The sequence below is a fragment of the Astatotilapia calliptera genome, chromosome 20 (assembly GCF_964374335.1).
Source record: "Astatotilapia calliptera chromosome 20, fAstCal68.1, whole genome shotgun sequence".
NCBI classification, from domain to species: Eukaryota; Metazoa; Chordata; class Actinopteri; order Cichliformes; family Cichlidae; genus Astatotilapia; species Astatotilapia calliptera.
Window position 1 is genome coordinate 3,794,412 of NC_137441.1, and position 19,627 is coordinate 3,814,038.

The 19,627-nt window shown below is 41.5% G+C and overlaps 1 protein-coding gene across 1 annotated transcript in view; it reads right to left on the reverse strand.

The window, feature by feature from the left end:
* slc6a8 (solute carrier family 6 member 8) overlaps nt 1–19,627 on the reverse strand; it is a 45,386-nt gene that overhangs the window by 13,503 nt on the left and 12,256 nt on the right. Inside the window, exons 2-7 of the mRNA XM_026154168.2 lie at nt 14,509–14,640; nt 11,114–11,384; nt 10,283–10,415; nt 1,263–1,397; nt 679–782; nt 348–472 (exon numbers count right to left, since the gene is read on the reverse strand). Coding sequence (XP_026009953.1) covers nt 348–472; nt 679–782; nt 1,263–1,397; nt 10,283–10,415; nt 11,114–11,384; nt 14,509–14,640 — 900 coding nt within the window. The remainder of the gene's footprint in view (nt 1–347; nt 473–678; nt 783–1,262; nt 1,398–10,282; nt 10,416–11,113; nt 11,385–14,508; nt 14,641–19,627) is intronic.

The following is a 19,627-nucleotide window of genomic DNA, read 5'->3' on the forward strand; positions in this document are numbered from 1 at the left end:
TATGTTTATATTGAACATGGTTCAAATAGCACTGTGCACTTATGTAAAAGTAATCCCCATGAGCTCAAAGCTCAGGTTTCAGCCTGCTCTTATTTCTTTCTGCGCAGCATGGACACCAGTACTCAGTGCTGCCCCTCTGTAGGCTTCTGGAGGTTTGCCAATCAGATGGATGTTAGCTTTTTGAGAGCGTTTATAGGGAGGAGCTAAAACAGCAGATGAACTGAAGGTCTACTGAAGGGCAGCGTATTAAAATAATCATTTACACTGTGAATCGTGTAAAATAGAGCCCAAGAATAAAAAAGTGCATTGGAGGAAATTATTAGAACAGGTCCGGTGTGAGTAAATACCTGATTCAGCAACCTGCGATATGTCGACTCCCTGCTCCGCAGCCATGAAGCCAAGAATAGAAAACACCACAAAGCCAGCGAAGAAACTTGTCCCGCTGTTTATGAGCGCCAAGATGAAGGCATCTCTGTGAGGAAGAGGAGAGGAAACAAGGCGTTTAAGGTCACGATCAGGTTTAAGGTGGAGTAAATTTAAAGATTCACAGGGTTTAGATATGATGACTGAGGTTGAAGGAGTTGGTGAAGTGTGTGTGTGTGTGTGTGTGTGTGTGTGTGTGTGTGTGTGTGTGTGTGTGTGTGTGTGTGTGTGTGTGTGTGTGTGTGTGTGTCGTACTTGTAGCAGTCATTGTTAAAGCGGTTGTAGCTGCCTAAAGCGGTCAGAGCACCAAGGCCGATGGCGTAGGAGAAGAAGATCTGAGTGCCAGCATCTATCCACACCTGTGGAGTCACATGGGTTTGATGTTTGATGCAAACATTTAATGACAAACGCTGCAGCATCTTGGATGCTCAAGCCATAAAAAACAACAGCCAGCCCGACAGCCTAAAACTGGATTTAAACCTCCCACTCGTGCACTTTCAGGTGCTTCACCCACCCCAACAGAGGAGCGAAGTAACGAAGTACAAATACTGCAGGTATCTGTACTTTGAGTATTTCTTTTTTACGCCACTTTGTTACTTTTATGTTTTAACACAAATATCTCGGTTGTCTACTCCCTACATTAGGTTTAAAACTTCTACCTAAACAACCTAAAGACAATCCTGCTGGTGTATTCACCATGAACGCACATGACAAAAACTAAAATTCATAATTTTATAATGAAGACCCTTTAATGTCAGAAGGAGAGGCCCAGTGATTCAAACTGCCCCATGCAATGACAAAGTCTGCCTGTAAGTGAGATTTCAGGATGATGAACTGACCTGAGCCTCCTCCAGTTTGGACCAGTTGGGTTTGATGTAGTACATGATGCCATCGTAGGCTCCGGGCAGGGTCACCCCTCTGACCAGCAGGATGATGAGGACCACGTAGGGAAAGGTGGCCGTGAAGTACACAATCTGAAACACAACCATACTCTCATAAAACACACACTTCTTTCACTGAATCCATCAGTCTGTCAAAGCTTCAACTAGAAACTCTTTGTCTGTTTTTAATCACCTGCCTGTGAAACAAGCAGGTTAGACTGTCTCATTGTTCACCTGCAGATAAATGCACAGTGAACTTTCGTGCGTTTGACGGTTTTATGTTTGCAGAATTGGAGTAACACAAATTCATTTACCTAATCAAAATCAGGTAAGTGAATTTGTGTTACATAGGGGGAATGAAGAAGAAGGGGTTTTGTTTCCTGACCTAAAAATCTCCAGGGGGTTTCTGCCATTAAAAAAAAAATCCATGAGAATCAGGTAACGAAAACAAATGAGAGGAAAGCAAAATGAACCTGATCTGAGACCTGCTGAGACAGAACACACACACGGAGGAATGTGGCATTTCAGCACCACGGAGAGCGCCGGGTCCCAGTTAGGGTCGAGTGTCAGTGCAATCACAGCGGAGCACCTTCTCAGGTTGACGCACACTCACAGTGTGAAGCTCAGGTCGTTCGGTTCAGTGTGTTAAGGAATAAGAAAAAACATTTCAGTCGTCTGTTTGAAACGTTTCTCAAAGCGATTCATATTTTTAAAGCTCGCACATGACCTTTTGATCTTCTGCTTATTCAGCCATTTCTGGCATATTATTCTCATTTTCATTGCATTCGTTCATCACGGGGAGTTCTTTTAATCCTGATACTTTTATGTAAACTGATATAAATTTGATCGCACTGATAAATCAACAGATCTCTGTATATGCAGCATGATTAATGCCAGGATCTGTAGGCCGGTTTGCTAACGAGTCGTCTCACTTTGGGTCTTTTAAAGAAGCCTGTTCATCCGACAGTCACGTGACACTAAAGAGAGAAATCTCTGGATGTAAGGACAAGGGTGTAACAGAAACATGTTCATAGTAACAAAGACAAAACATGCATGTAGCCACCGCGCCATCACCCAGGGGTCTGTTTGTGGCTCCACATATCCAAGACTCCACTTCAGCTTTAATCCCACTGCGATCTTATTTTCTGGGGCCGAAGGTGACTGTGGGCATTTCTCACTATCAAATACTCCGAGGTCACACTTCTACTGTCTGCTCTGCCTGTTTACTTTACTGTAAACAAGATTAATATCTACAATGAAAAAGTCGAACATTACGCCCAATTAAATGTGGGTTTTTAAAATTAATTCAAACGAATGTTTCCTTTAAGAGCAGACATCTTGCCTTTGTGACTGGATTGGCTGTCTGTCTCTCTCTCTTTTCTCTCTGTGTGTCTCAGGCTGTCTCGCCCTGCTCTGACCTGATGCTCAGCTTTCAGCCTCCTGCTGAAGACAAACAGCAGATAATGTTTCTGGTGGTACTGAGAGCCCTGCGAACGCGGCTTGACTTGCCATGAGACTAAAAACACAAACACACACAGACTCTTACATAAGAGATACCGTATGTGTGTAAACTACCCCATGAATGGAGCTCGACGTTTAGGTCACACCGTGTGAACCTGTGTCCCAAAACTAACATGTTAGGATTTGGTTTTGAGTGTTTTTCACATTTAAGGGACCAAAACAAACTTTCCTCTCTTCACCGTGTAAGAAATGAACTGTCACAGCCTGGTTGCAGCGTGACCAAACAATAAGACTCAGAGTACAAGCGTGAAAACAGCTTCCTCTGGAAAGCATCAGCGCTCTTACTTCTTCATGTATCTCCTTGCTAGCAGACATCCCAGGCTCTAGTTCTGCAGGCAGCTCTTTAGTGTATTTACCCCCCATCATAACTGAATCAGCACTATCACCATGTCTCGCTGGCAGCTGCCTACCTCAACATAGAGAAAACGTTAACTTTGGACCCGCCTGCTCTTCTTTCCTCAGATTTTTACTCACATCACATGGTCTACGGTTGCTACGTCACTACTACTCTCATCCTGTGTGGATGATCTTTCATTCATGAGGTGCTCAAAGTAGAGCCGCTGCTAGTTTGGGAACCCCACCCTAAAGAGTTGGAGGAGGTCTGGGTATCTCTGCAACCTGACCCGGATCACGGCAGAACATTTCTATCTATAATTAAATAAAAACCAACAGGAAGTTCCTGCAGAGTCCAGCCTGCAGACTTAAAAGCCCTTTCACTGAACATCTTCTACATTCACTTCATCAAACTGCTGTGAAGACACAGCTGACCCAGATAATATGAGGACACGGGGTTCATGAATGCAACACAGAAACAAGCTGCTGGATTCGTCTCTATTCAGGTGAGCACAGAGGTTTCTACTGCACATGCTCAGTCTGATAAGTGAAGCTGTTTTTGATTGGGTCATTTTGGCAACACCCTAAACTGAAGCAGTGAAAACAAGAAAAAAAAAGAGAAGAAAAAGCCATTTATCTGATCCTGGGAACGTGTGTGTCGAGGGTGTGCGAGTGTGTGTTTACAGATGTGTGTCAGAGGTTAATGCGGTTTACGTGCTCTAGTTTTGCAGCAGCTTAGTGAGATTTCCTTTTCAAAATGGAGTAATAACAAAACTGATGTGTGTTTGCTTGTTATGACGACCTTTAACTCGACAGCAACACTGTGTTCCAGCTTTTCAGAAACACTCCTACACTGTTAGATGTTCTTCCCATTAATCATGCTTTTAACACCACCTAACAGCAGCTGGTTAGTTTTCAAGGAGCATGATTCACTTCCCTTTGTTCTCTGGGTCAAAAAGTCTGCGAGCACATAAAAGGTCTGTCACATTTTTATGTAAACACGGAAATAAATGAAAATATCCAGAAACAAAAGAAGTCCTGATCTCTGTTTCCAGGTAATCAATGAAATAAGTCTGAGCCCTTCCACTGAAGCAGCGCTCAGATAACACCCGTGCCCTGCGTTTAAAGCAGAACTAAGAGAAAGTGTCACAAGTCTGACTGTTATTCAGAGAAAAGAGGAACTTTTGTTGTTGGACTGAAAGTTAGTAAAAGGGTGGTGCACAAAGTTCTCAAACCCTGGATCCAAAGCAGAGCTGTAACACAACTAAAAGCTTCGGAGAACTGCGTAAAAACCAAAGCTTGCTGGCTCGTTTGGGCTTTCCTGCACACCTGAACTCTAAAAAACTCCTGACATCACAAGAAGCTCCTTGGAGCCAGATACTGTGTATAAGGGGGGGGGCATAGCCACTGTGACACCACCCATTGGTTCTGGATTCTGCATTTGAACGGCAAGCACAGATGTTTTTGCTGCACAGCCAGCCAAGAGATGATTCCATTAAAAATGCTTCAAAAGGCTCCAACAGCACAAACACAGCGGAGAAGCCAGGAGGTGGAGATGGATCATATCAGATGCCAGCTTCCTGTTTTTAGCACATCAGACACACTTTACCTCTAAATCACAACACAGTCCAAATGAATCAGCTGTAGAATATCGCCTGCGGTTTCCTGCGCTTGCAGAAGTAGTTTTATTTTGTTGTCAGATCGTGCAAGGACAACATGATTAGAGCTGGTACTGTTCGTGCAGCTCTAATACTGCTGACATTAAAGGAAAAAGGGGGTGGAGCAAACAGCGGGATATCCTGAAATTCTTCCAGATCTGTCAAAGACTTAACGGTCAGCTGGCGTTTTCAGCAGGAAGTAAATATTTTGGGATTAAAGCGAAACAAATAGAAAACAGCAGAGTTTTCAGTGTTGATCTCAGACTTTTTAACACCATGAAGTTTTATTTTAAAACATACAAAGAAAATATTAAAAACCTTTTAAGGTGAAAAAGTTCTATTTGTGGGTTCCAGTTAAACAAAACCTGTATCCTGATGGTTTTTCTGTTATTTGTCCTGTTAACATCAGACATCAAGAGATTCACAATTTTACTGTAAGAGATTAACAAAAAACAGCATTTGCATATCTTCTGTAAGACTTTAAGTTCTTCCTTTAACTTATGTGCATTAAAAATCAGATCCTTGGTGCTCAAAATAAATTTTGGATGGTTTGCTAGGACCAATTCTGTTTACATTATACATGCTTCCCTTAGGCAGTATCATTAGAAGACATAGCATACATTTTCACTGCTATGCAGATGACACCCAGCTCTGTCTGTCCATGAAGCCAGATAACACACACCAATTAGTTAAACTGCAGGAATGTCTTAAAGACATAAAGACCTGGATGGCCGCTAACTTTCTGCTTCTTAATTCAGATAAAACTGAGGTTATTGTACTCGGCCCTGAAAAGCCTAGAAATATGGTATCTAACCAGATTCTTACTCTGGATGGCATTACCTTGGCCTCCAGTAACACTGTGAGGAACCTTGGAGTCATTTTTGATCAGGACATGTCCTTCAACGCACATATTAAACAAATATGTAAGACTGCTTTCTTCCATTTGCGCAACATCTCTAAAATTAGAAATATCCTGTCTCAGAGTGACGCTGAAAAACTAGTTCATGCATTTATTACTTCCAGGCTGGACGACTGTAATTCATTATTATCAGGATGTCCAAAAAACTCCCTGAAAAGCCTTCAGTTAATCCAAAATGCTGCAGCAAGAGTCCTGACAGGGACTAGAAAGAGAGAGCAGATTCCCTTCATTGGCTTCCTGTTAAATCTGGAATTCAAAATCCTGCTCCTCACATACAAGGTCTTAAATAATCAGGCCCCATCTTATCTTAATGACCTTGTAGTACCATATCACCCTATTAGAGCACTTCGCTCTCGCTCTGCAGGCCTACTTGTTGTTCCTAGAGTATTTAAAAGTAGAATGGGAGGGAGAGCCTTCAGTTTTCAGGCCCCTCTTCTGTGGAACCAGCTTCCAGTTTGGATTCGGGAGACAGACACTATCTCTACTTTCAAGATTAGGCTTCAAACTTTCCTTTTTGCTAAAGCATATAGTTAGGGCTGGACCAGGTGACCCTGAATCCTCCCTTAGTTATGCTGCAATAGACGTAGGCTGCCGGGGGATTCCCATGATGCATTGAGTTTTTCCTTTCCAGTCACCTTTCTCACTCACTATGTGTTAACAGACCTCTCTGCATTGAATCATATCTGTTATTAACCTCTGTCTCTCTTCCACAGCATGTCTTTATCCTGTCTTCCTTCTCTCACCCCAACCGGTCGCAGCAGATGGCCCCGCCCCTCCCTGAGCCTGGTTCTGCTGGAGGTTTCTTCCTGTTAAAAGGGAGTTTTTCCTTCCCACTGTCGCCAAAGTGCTGCTCATAGGGGGTCATATGATTGTTGGGTGTTTCTCTGTATCTATGAAGCGCCTTGAGGCGACTTATGTTGTGATTTGGCGCTATATAAATAAAATTGAATTGAATTGAATTTGTTATGTACTCTAAGTTATCAGCTCCTTGAATACCTCTTATCTGCCGTCCCATGGAGAGAAGACACTTTGTGTACCTGTGCTTGTACTTCAAAAGTGTCCTATCATCCTTTCCAATTAATGATAAATGGAGAGCAGTCCAGATAATGGTGAGAATCTGAAGAGGTTATGTACTCAAGTGCATATAAAATCTACTTGAAGTCGTCACTATCATGACCTTGAAGCTGGTGCTTGGGAATACGTTGTCATTGCTGAGATGCCACCTGGGTAAAAGTCACTGAATCTATGTCACCTTTCCTGCTTATCTGGAGAGACATTTGTTCATCTTTCAAAGTAGAAACACTCATTTCTCATTCCCATTATTCCCGTTTAGTTTACCATCAGGTCCACCATGAATTAAAGTCATTAAAACTCATTAGCCTCCTTGTTTATGAAAGAGACAGCCTGCTGGTGATGCAGGAATGATAACAGCCATTCAAAGGGCTGCTCTGTTTCTAAACTTTATGAGTATGTATCATAAAGTTCTGTCTGTGCATCAGCGGTGGTGTTTTGGGATAAATGGCAGTCATGCACTCAGGCTTTCAAATATTTATTCTCATCTATTCTCATTTAATATTATTCCTGCCAAGTCGGCACACGAACAGGCGTGACTCACTCCTCTGTGCTCATTTGTGTTTGTCTGCTTCCAGCGTCAGAGGCTCTGATGTCAGGCTGCTTCTGTTTGGCAGCTGTTTGCCTCAATGTTACATTTAGTTTTATTTTATGAGAAGTGCACTTTTATACACCAGAGGTCTTTCAGAAGGATTTCTGCCCATGTTCAAAACATTGTGCACAGTCATAGAATAACAGGTCCTCTGTAATCTTTAGGAAACCACAGTCATGAAACTCAGTGCAAACCAGAAGGCTGGGTAACATTTCCCTCAGGAGACACTAGCAAACTAGCTACTCTTTCTTCTCTTTGCCCTAATATTGGATTTCCTCCTTTCTGGCATCTTCATCATTTGGTACACTCGACCAAAAGAGACGACACATCATCCTACTGCTGACCAAACAACCAGATCCAGGGTCAAAAGAAAATCAAAGCCACCAAAAATGCAGTTCCTCTCATGGCCACTTGAGGCAGACTCCAGCAGTGCTGAAATATCTAACCTTACAGTAAAAATAAACATGTTTACAGCCTACTCTTTCAAAGGTTCATTTATTTGTAATAACTTAACCTGGATAATTGGATTAGGGGCGTGGCCACTCTGAAGGGTGTTCCCCCGCAGCCGTGGCTAATAAGATCCTCTGGGCCTCTAACTGGTAACAGTGAGCTGTGTTACTGTTAGGTGTTTATGCACGTTTAGTAGTTTTCCCTCATGTAGAAAACTTTCTACGTGGTTGGGGGCTTCACCAACTCCAGCACAGTTTCTTTGTCCTTCTCTCTTTCTGTTCCTGTCTCGTCTTTATTTTTGTCCAGACCTTAAAGGCAAAGGCCCCACCTTACTCTCTTTTTAAAGGTGCTGTTTAACCCTCATAATGTGCTCCCGATTTCCTTGCACCTGTGGTCCTCAGGGGTCAAAAATGTCCCCACTTCATTTGAGTGTTTTTTAAAATATAAAGTATAAATTGTCAATCAATTCAGTGTTACACCTTAGTTTTACTTAAGACCAACACATTAACACAAAATCTAGCCTACATTATACATTTTAGGGCCACCAGACCTTGTTTACATAAAGTACACTCTGTTTTTTTCCAAGCGAAAATAAAACAAGAAAATGAAATCTTTAATTGTTTAGATCATTTTGACTATCTGAATAACTACAGAGTTCTGTGTGTTGAACTTTAGTGAGAATGGTTTTTTTGAACCATTTAAAATTTTTAAATGAAGTTTGTGTGATTTCATAGCTAAATCATCTGTATGGTTATCAGTGATGCAGAGAGCTTGGTGCTCCTGCGCTGCTGATCTGGGTCGAATTCCAGGACAGATTTTTTATGTCCCCGTTTGTCCCCGAGTGGAGTTTTCCTACAGTACAGGAAAGGGGGGCATTCGCTCTCCGAGTGGCTCTCAGTCACGTCCCACTGCAGTCAGCTGCCCTCCTACCAGACAACCAATCACATGCCGCCACCTCACACACCCCCACACTCTCCTCCCCACCACCACTACCTCTAGGGTAGTCATAGCAACTCTTAGCCTGCCATCTGACGGCACCGTGTACAGTCTCGTCATCACAATCCGATGACACACACACGTCGTTTGAAGGTTGTAGTTTTAAAGGAACAGTCCCGTATTTTTTCCACCTTCGTCACAGTGTGATGTGGTAATGACATTTTAACTCAGGATGGTCAGTTAGTTTCAGGGAACAAAGTTTCACACATATTGTCTTAGTTAGGGGACATGGATGACAACAGGAAGCACTAAGTCTTCTCTGTTCGACTTCTTTTTGTAAAGAATTATTCAAACAGTGGCTTTTTAAATTCAGACAAGATCTCCGTATCTTCAGTTTTATTGCAAATTTTAAAAAAAATAATCTATGAGAATGACTCAATCTGACCTTTAAGGAGAGAGGACACTCTTTTGAAGATGCTAAATTGTTTTAATTTAAAACTGGGAAGATGGTTTGAGGAGTAAAGAGGGGCATCTATGTCCACTGTGAAGGACAAGTGATGAGCAAAGATGGCGGCTTATTAAACAAACCATGAGCCATCTACAGCGAGTCTGAGCACTTTTCCCCGGTGACAGGGATAAATACTGGGAGTCTCCATCAGCTGTTAGTCAAACATCACGAGCCAAAGAGGAGTCCAGCTACTTTCTCTTCAAGCACTCAAGATCGAGTCTATTTCCTGATCGTGAAGCAAACAAATCACCATAGCGACTAAAATGACTGCAAGGGTTCATAAAGGACATTAAACATGTTCCCTTTCTTCCTGCAGCACTTTCTACTTTATGTTTATCATAGCCGTTTCATTTCATCGTCCAACTTACCAGCTTGGCGGCAGGAAACGTTCTGATGATTAAAAATGTCACAACAAGCTGACTCGGTCACTCGAAGGTTAAACTGGAACACATTTTTAACGTTTACTTGTTCGACACGTTTCAGTTTGTGTGTCCTTCGTGGGACTTTTCTGTTTATTCTTAACTGTGTAAACTTTTCCTGGGACACCGACCGGAGTTGTTTAAGTTTTGTGGGTTTTTTAAATTTGTTATTGTGATTTTATTCTGACGTCTTGACTTTGATTCATTGTCAGTTGTGTTAGTTTCCAGAGTGGGTTTGCTCATTTCAGTTCACTTTTGTGCTGAGCAAACATGTTTAGTGTTAGTCTCTTTAGGTGGTATATAAAAGTATTGTAGACAAGACAACAATCGATGTGAGACATCGAAGATGCACCAAAGCCTCTTCAGGCTGGATGTGGGGTTTTTTCACATCTAGTTATGATTTTTAATTGGTTTTGGTTCGTTATAATAATCTGGACACAGACTCATTCACATGCAGATGTTCTGATCTGATCCTCAGTTAATAATAATAATATTAATATGTTATATAACAGGGAAGGTGACAAAGTGCTAGACACAGGTTGGGACTCCATTTAAAAAAACAACGTTTTACCTTCCCGGTGGATTTGACTCCCTTCCAGACGCAGAAGTAAACCAGAACCCAGACAGCCATCAGACACAAAATGAGCTCCCAGTTCATCTTCCCCGGTTCGTCCAGACCAGACGAGATGTTCAACACTTTGTTTCTGCGCAGAGAAGATCACAAAGAGCCCAGCGTCAGAGTCACAGAGCAGATCTGTGCTTTCCACGGGAGCAAAAGACAGCTGGCGGAAAACACTGTGCAGATGTTAAAAAAAAGACTAAAGGGGGCCTATTTTCTCACACACACACACACACACACTGCACTCTATATTTGGCTGAGAGCAGCAGCGCTTCCTACAACATTCACAGTCTTTTAACATCATCGCCACCTCGTTCCTCAGAGCCGGCGCGCTGCTGACTGACTCGAAACTGAAAATCTAACGAGCTCAGTCATCTGACAAACATCTCTTCACCTCATTAGCTGCTCTGCTGTGTTAATAAGGTGCCAGGACGACACAGCCTCACCACGAACAGGAGCACATGTGAGCCTTCATCATGATCGAAGAGCTGAAAATAGCTCCAGTGGCCATTAAAGGAGCTGCAAGCTTCACAAGCTGCACATCACATCTGTGAGCGTCTCATTCTCACCTATAACTACAGGACACGTCTGCTGTTATTTTCTCTGTCATCACATTCACACCAACAATGTGTTAGTCCATCTCTAATTCTTACCTCCCTGCTTAGTCTGTGGCTCTCAGCTGCATTCAGCCATTATAACACGTCACAAATACTTCTGTGAATTTTATATAAAACAAACCTCAGTAATAGGAAATAGTTGGAAACATTCAGATTTAAAACTCACTCCCAGAACTCGATGATGGGCGATCGCGCGTCGGCCAGGTCGGCGCAGGTCATGTTGCTGCTGCCGATGGTAATGTTGGCAAAGCTGGCGTTTTTGCAGTCTTGGTGATGGAAGATCTCGATGCAGCTGGGCGTGTTCCACTCGTTGTTGCAGGAGGACCACGGGAGCGTGGCGGTGAAGGACTTGATCAGGTAGTAGAAGCCCCAGGCCAGCACCATGATGTAGTAGGTGTTACAGAAAAACACAATCACCATGGAGGCATAACCCAGACCTGCAGAGGACGAGAGCACAGGGAGAGTTTAGCAGGTGGAAAACAACACGTTTATTAACAGAAAGAGATGAAAGCATAAGCTCATTAAAGCTCTTTGTTTCTATTTGTGCTGACTGGGGTCATTAAAGTCTAGTCACCATTTACAGCTTCTTTTTTTCTTGCTGGTGTATGATGCATAAAGATGCTCACTCATACTTTCTCCTGGTTAATCAAAGAAAATGTGTCATTTTGCAACAGATCCTCACAAAACTGTTTTGGTTGTTTCTTCTGTAAATGCAACAAAGATATTTTCCTAATCTTCTCTGACACTGCAGGGCACTGAGAGCTAGCCTGCAACTGCATGCATGCACTTCACTGAAACGTGTTATGATGTTGAACTATCCATCCATCCTCTTTTGCTTATCCTCATCAGGGTCGTGTGGGAGGCTAGCCCAGCTACCACAGACTGAGGGGCAGGCTACCGGACAAGTCGCCAATCTGACGCAGGCCTGGCTTATTAAATTCTCTTATCTTTTATACTTTGTAGTTTTTGTGTGACTATTCTGACACACTGTTAAACACTGTTGGTCTTCAGCCTGTATAAACCATCCGACTGCTGCTATACATAAAGTATACAAAGACTGAAGCACACAACAGAACATTTTTGTTTCTATTCTTGTACATTTGATGACTTTCATTGCACAATAAATAATTATTTCATAGAGACTCGAGCTTCTGTTTGTACAAACATTTCTGAGTTTATGCGTGTCAGTAAAATCCAGACTGCACTGTGAATTAAATGAACTCTATCTATTAAACTGAACACAAGCTGAAGGTGGCCCACATCCCAGCACCACGTGTTTTCTTTCTGACGACCAACAATAAACTGAACCACATCCAACACACATGTAACGGTCTAACCTGAAAAACCCACAGTTTCTGTGTGAGGACAAAATCTGATCACACGGGATTTTTCAGTGACTACATACAAACAACAGCAACGTTTTTGCCATTTTTGCTAAAATTACTGCCAAACTGTGCTGAATGATTTTGGGAAATCGAATTTACAGCATGATATTAGTCAGTTTTTTAGGAAAATATGAGGAAAAATACAAAAATTAATCCCATGATAGCCTCTTAACCCAGAGGTGGGGAACTCCAGGCCTCAAGGGCTGGTGTCCTGCAGGTCTAACACCCTGGGTCAACACACCTCATTCAAATGATTAGTTCATTACAGGCTTCTGGAGAACTTCAAGACATGTTGAGGAGGTCATTTAGCCATTTAAATCAGCTGTGTTGGATCAAGGACACATCTAAACCCTGCAGGACATCAGAACTTGAGGCCTGGAGTTCCCTCGCCCCTGGGTTAACAGTAAAGAAATTTAATCTACAGAAAATTATAGAGGACATTGAAAAACAAATGCTAATGTAAAAAATGACAGGTTTGAAAGTAGAGAGAAATGTTTCCAAATCTTCTTGAACTCACAAAGACATAAAAGGCTGAAGTACTCAACCTTTAGGCAGATCAGACGCTGCTCATCTTTTCATTTAATCCAATTCAATTTTATTTATATAGCGCCAAATCACAACATAAGTCGCCTCAAGGCGCTTCATAAAGACTACATAAAGAAATTAGAAGAAAAGGGCTTCAGGCAGAGCTGCAGAATAAACGTGTTTATATCAAATATTGACTTTTCATGTGTTTCCATGCATGTTTGGACATCTGTCTGCTACTATTTGAATGTATTTATTTTATTTTATTTAAGGTCCATCCTTGTATTTTCTAATATATAAAACTAAATCTGCCTGTGATTGGCTCGTTCTTTGCTCTGCTACATGCATCCTCATGCTCCTCCTGCTGCTCCATATTTAGCTCCATTCCTGCTGAGACTCTCAGAACAGATGAATGAGCTGTTGGTGTTGACTGTTGGTGTTGCTCCCTGTAACTGTATCAGACTGAATGAATGTGAAGGCGGAGCTCTGTCAATACTGCACTAAAGGTCAAAGGGAGGCCGGTGTAGTAAAGTTAGCTACTGATAGAGCCGAAGAGTCATGTGGTCCCCTGTAAAGATCAGCCCTCTGAAAAATGCAGTGTGCAAGCGTTATTAAGTGGTACAAGACGTGCATTATTACTGTGTGTGTGTGTGTGTGTGTGTGTAATACTCGTGTTGTGGGGCCATAAATATAGTTAAATAGTCACATTATGAGGACATCATGATAAATGATAAAATTTTATGGTAAAGAGATGTTTATGGTTAAGGATAAGTTGAAGGTCAAGTTTAGTTAAAGGAAACGAGCACATTCACAAATGCACAGTCTGTGTGTGTGTGTGTGTGTGTGTGTGTGTGTGCAGTTTTCCAGACGGGTGTGGAGTCACGTACAGCAGATCTCAGATTACCACCTGCAGATAAACCTCCACAGAAAGCTGAATGTGCGCTCACAGACTGACGTGTCAGACTCACCCGCTCATAAGGATCGGCCAACAACATTTCTACTGACCTAAATCTGACGACACGGTGCCTTTATTCAGTCTTTGAATGTAAAATTCTTAAATATCTTTGGTCTGTTTGTAAAGCCTGACGACAGGTTTGCACTTGAAGCCAACTGAGTCTGCAGCGGCACACCCAGGACTTTTTTTTCCCCAGTGGGGGATTTTAGGAATAACGAAATCTTCAGAAATTAAAAACAGGGAAGGAAAACTTATGAGATGCTTGTGATTGTGAACAATCGAACCATGACTGTATTTATGCTCTGTCCTTTGATCTATGACAGACATTCTGGTTTTCAAACATTTCTGTAAATTTAGGTCCAACTCATCTCCTTCGTTTGGATTTTAAGGCTTCTGCAGCTGCATATCTCATTATTATTCACTGAAAAGCATGACAATGCAGTGATTAGCAGTGGAATTTATAATCTGATCAAATCTTATAATGGTAATAAAAAAATAAAAAAAAAACACACACACACATTGATACACAGCAAGAAAACTTCCCATGATCAGATTAATGGGCCAAATATTCCAAAGGCTACGCTGCAGAGGTGGAATTATAAAATTTCACTTAAAAAAAAAAGTAAAAGTAGTTAAAGTCCTACTAAAGTGTTTTGTTTTGGTAAATGTAAAGTCCCACTTTGTGGCGTACTGCACCTTTAAACAGCGGCGCGATGTTCCAGACGTTGATGCTTCCTGCTTTCATGAACTGACCGAGAGAGATCTCTAGGAAGAAGATGGGGATTCCTCCAACGAACACAATCAGCAGGTAGGGGATCAGAAACACACCTGTGGGAGACAGAGTCATCGGTGATGACGTGTTCAGGGACGTTCAGACATCTGAAAACTCTAACCGTTCTGTTACTGTTGCACAAGAAAATCTTCTTCAAAATCAAGAGTTTTCTCACAGCATGTAGATGCGCTGCTTATTATATAGTTTCAGTTTTCCTGTTCATGAAATTTCAGCAAAAACCTGCAGTTCTTCTAACAGCCACCTGAATGGGTCAGTACGAGTCTTCTTGAAACCCTCACAGTGGAAGCATGTTTACAGCCTCACACACAGTTTCAGCCTGCGTTACATCTGCACAGTGGATGATTTTTTTTAATAACTCAAAGACTTTTGTGATGTTTGCCTTATTGAGCCATTTTGTTCCATAGAGCCGTTCGGTTTTGTCATAATCACCTTTTCCCTTCTATATTTTTATTTTTATTTCTGGAGCTGCTTTATTAAATTATTGCTTTCTGCTTAATTGGACTTTCTTTTATGGAATTTTAAACATATTTAACCTTTTGATTTTGTCGCACTGGATTTTATTTAACTGAGATATAAAAAAACTAAAGCGAATTAGAGTAACTTGTGTTTAGAGCTGTTGAGATAGATAAACTATCTTGTTTGATTATTTCACAAGTTTCTGACCTAAAATAAAGACTATGACTATTCAGTCATAAATAATTTGTTTCTACTTGAGATTCTCCAAATGTTAATGTTTTAACAAAAAAGGCAATAATCTTCTTTAAAGTTATTTTGAATCAATCAATAAATCTTCATTTCTGCATGTTAGGCTCAGCTGCATGTCTATAATCATAAAATCAAACAAAATTATTTTGCTTCTCAAACATTTTAACGACTAAATCTTTCATTTGTTTTCTTTTGAGCAGAAATCGGCTCCTGTATGATGTTTTAATGTGACTGAATGAAGTGTAACATGAACCGTACATGTTAGAATCACATTTTAATGCTTTGGCAGTGATGAATTATTGATGGATCTAAAGAAACAGTGAATGAATGAGTTTCCTCTCCTTCACTCTGAACTGCAGCGAGAGACATGAATGAACAATTATGCTTCCTCTTCACTCTCTCGCTCCGACTTTGGTATTTTAATTGGCGTGATGGTGGATCCACACACACACACACACACACACACACACACAAATATATATACATACACAAACAGCAAGGGGTAACTGGGTCACACTGCCACCAGGAACTGGTATGAATGGAATCAAACTGGCATGACACTGGAGGGGTGAGAGAGAGAGCAGGGGGCAGAGAGGGGGGTGCTGTGTGCCAGCAGTTACATAACAGCGGCTGCCATTACGCTCTCAGCTCTTACACAAGGAGAAAGAGGGGTGGCCACTATCATCATATCATAACTGCAATGTTAAGGGAACAGCTCAGTGGTACTTTATTATGTTTACAACCAGTGTAGATGCTTTCTCCCACAGCAGCACTCTGATGGCAGCCACAACATTAAGTTTTTCCATTATTTTTCACATGAAATTGAACCCACAACATTAAACATTATTCAGATGTTTTTCCTGTCATAACAGTGTTCAATATACATGTGGTTAAAGTTTTAAACAAAGAGGAGGGTAAAATAAACTCCCTGTGAGTCACAAGATCAGTTTTATGTGGAGGTTTTAGTACTGTGCAAAGGTAGCTCGAGTAGCACGTGCACCTTGAGCTGATTTAGCTAGATCAGGCACAGCTGCAAGCTTCTTTGCAACCCACTTTCACCCCAGCTACACCTGTTATGTTGCATCTGATGTAATCAACGTGCATGGAAGTGTGGGAGATTTCAATATTGATCTTCCTTTGACTTTACTTGCAGAGTGAAATAATAAAGATGCACAGTAAAGAGCAGTGAGGGAAAGCTATGGTTATTGATTATTTATTTATAGCAGTTTTCCCTTCAGAGAAATCACTTGGTGAAAGTCGTTGAATGAATAAGCCTAATGTGATTTACTACATCTTTCAGTAGTCTGTTTACTGCTAATTGGACCATTATTTAAGATGAAAACAAAGTTTGGGCTTGATGTGCCTGCAGTAGTTTCTGATAAGAAGAGCAGCGACTGAGAACAGAGTGTGTGGAGAAAACACTGGGTTGTGTTCATTTACAGGAACGTTAGAGGGAAGCCTTATCAGAGCAGATTGAATGTTGTTCTTAATTTGTTTAATAAAATAAAGAAAACACAAAACTTCCAACTAGAAAGAGGTCGTGCAAGAGCAACGGGACCAAAACTTAATGCTACCCTTCAGTTTTTGGCCTCTGGTTCTTTTCAAGACATAATGAGGTTTTATGTTGTCCCTCAAACCTTTGCAAATATTTGACTTAATGACATTTAAACTGTCAGCACCACTGACTGTCCACGAGATTTTCCTCAGCTCATTGATCCTCATTGGAAATGGAAAGGTGGACATGTCTTTTTTTTTTTCCCCAGAATTCTGACTTTAATTTTAGAATTCTGGAAAAGAAAAAACAAAAAAAGACGTGTGTGAAGGTTCTCAGTCATCCGGGTCATGGTTGTCTAAGGAGCTTGAAAGAAAATGACTGGACTTCTTTAAATTTCATGAAGATTAAATCTTAATCCTTAATCTTGGATTTTAACAGTTTTGTTGTTTAAGTTAAATAAACAAGTCGCGTTGTCTAGCTGTTTTGCACAAAAACATATTGATTTCAGATTCTCCACCCATCAATCCTTCAATCGTCTTCATAAAACAAAAAATATTAGTAAATATTGAACATTCAAGTTCATAGTAAACTCTTTCAGTTTGCCGTCTCTCTATGAAGAGATCTGAAGTGCCACCTAACTGTACGACCTTGATCAACTGTTCTGTCCAGGTTGTGCAAGTCTTTTAACCAGACCAGCCATCTTTTAAAGCAAAGCACGGCCACTGATTCGGTTTTCACGGTAGAGCTTGCTATAAGCCAGAACAGGAGCAGGTAATGTGAGGTAGTGAGGAATTAACCTGGGCTGACTGCACCGTGCTCAGCTGCTACAGTTACATCATTCCAGGTTATGTCACTTAAAATGTAACCTGCCTGTACAGCTGTGAGACAAACATGAGAAAACCCTGCCTGAATAAACACACCTCAGGTCATTATATTTCAACATTAAAACCTTCATTATAAAAGAAAAATCATAAAAATGCAATTGTGGATTTAGCCTGATTGAATACCTGCTCATTAAAACAACAAATATTTGAGTTGAGGTCATCTTTAAATAATAATAATAATAATAATAATGCTCTAGATCGTTAAAAAGCTGTAATCATTGTGTCCATTCAGAGAATAATGCCCGTATGCTTCGTACACACACATACAGTGGGGCAAAAAAGTATTTAGTCAGCCACCGATTGTGCAAGTTCCCCCACTTAAAATGATGACAGAGGTCAGTAATTTGCACCAGAGGTACACTTCAACTGTGAGAGACAGAATGTGAAAAAAAAAATCCATGAATCCACATGGTAGGATTTGTAAAGAATTTATTCGTAAATCAGGGTGGAAAATAAGTATTTGGTCACCTCAAACAAGGAAAATCTCTGGCTCTCACAGACCTGTAACGTCTTCTGTGAGAAGCTTTTCTGTCCCCCACTCGTTACCTGTATGAATGGCACCTGTTTGAACTCATCATCTGTATAAAAGACACCTGTCCACAGCCTCAAACAGTCAGACTCCAAACTCCGCCATGGCCAAGACCAAAGAGCTTTCGAAGGACACCAGGAAAAGTATTGTAGACCTGCACCAGACTGGGAAGAGTGAATCTACAATAGGCAAGCAGCTTGGTGTGAAAAAATCAACGGTGGGAGCAATCATCAGAAAATGGAAGACATACAAGACCACTGATAATCTCCCTCGATCTGGGGCTCCACGCAAGATCTCATCCCGTGGGGTCAAAATGATCATGAGAACGGTGAGCAAAGATCCCAGAACCACACGGGGGGACCTGGTGAATGACCTGCAGAGAGCTGGGACCAAAGTAACAAAGGTCACCATCAGTAACACACTACAACGGCAGGGAATCAAATCCCGCAGTGCCAGACGTGTTCCGCTGCTGAAGCCAGTGCATGTCCAGGCCCGTCTGAAGTTTGCCAGAGAGCACATGGATGATACAGCAGAGGATTGGGAGAATGTCATGTGGTCAGATGAAACCAAAGTAGAACTTCTTGGTATAAACTCAACTCGTCGTGTTTGGAGGAAGAAGAATACTGAGTTGCATCCCAAGAACACCATACCTACTGTGAAGCATGGGGGTGGAAACATCATGCTATGGGGCTGTTTTTCTGCCAAGGGGACAGGACGACTGATCCGTGTTAAGGACAGAATGAATGGGGCCATGTATCGTGAGATTTTGAGCCAAAACCTCCTTCCATCAGTGAGAACTTTGAAGATGAAACGAGGCTGGGTCTTCCAACATGACAATGATCCAAAACACACCGCCCGGGCAACAAAGGAGTGGCTCCGTAAGAAGCATTTGAAAGTCCTGGAGTGGCCTAGCCAGTCTCCAGACCTCAACCCCATAGAAAATCTGTGGCGGGAGTTGAAAGTCCGTGTTGCTCGGCGACAGCCCCAAAACATCACTGCTCTCGAGAAGATCTGCATGGAGGAATGGGCCAAAATACCAGCTACTGTGTGTGCAAACCTGGTAAAGACCTATAGTAAACGTTTGACCTCTGTTATTGCCAACAAAGGTTATGTTACAAAGTATTGAGTTGTATTTTTGTTATTGACCAAATACTTATTTTCCACCCTGATTTACGAATAAATTCTTTACAAATCCTACCATGTGGATTCATGGATTTTGTTTTCACATTCTGTCTCTCACAGTTGAAGTGTACCTCTGGTGCAAATTACTGACCTCTGTCATCATTTTAGGTGGGGGAACTTGCACAATCGGTGGCTGACTAAATACTTTTTTGCCCCACTGTATGTGTTATTCTATCACTGTGAGGACCCTGGCTTACACCATGCATAGCTAGTATTCTAATCTATAG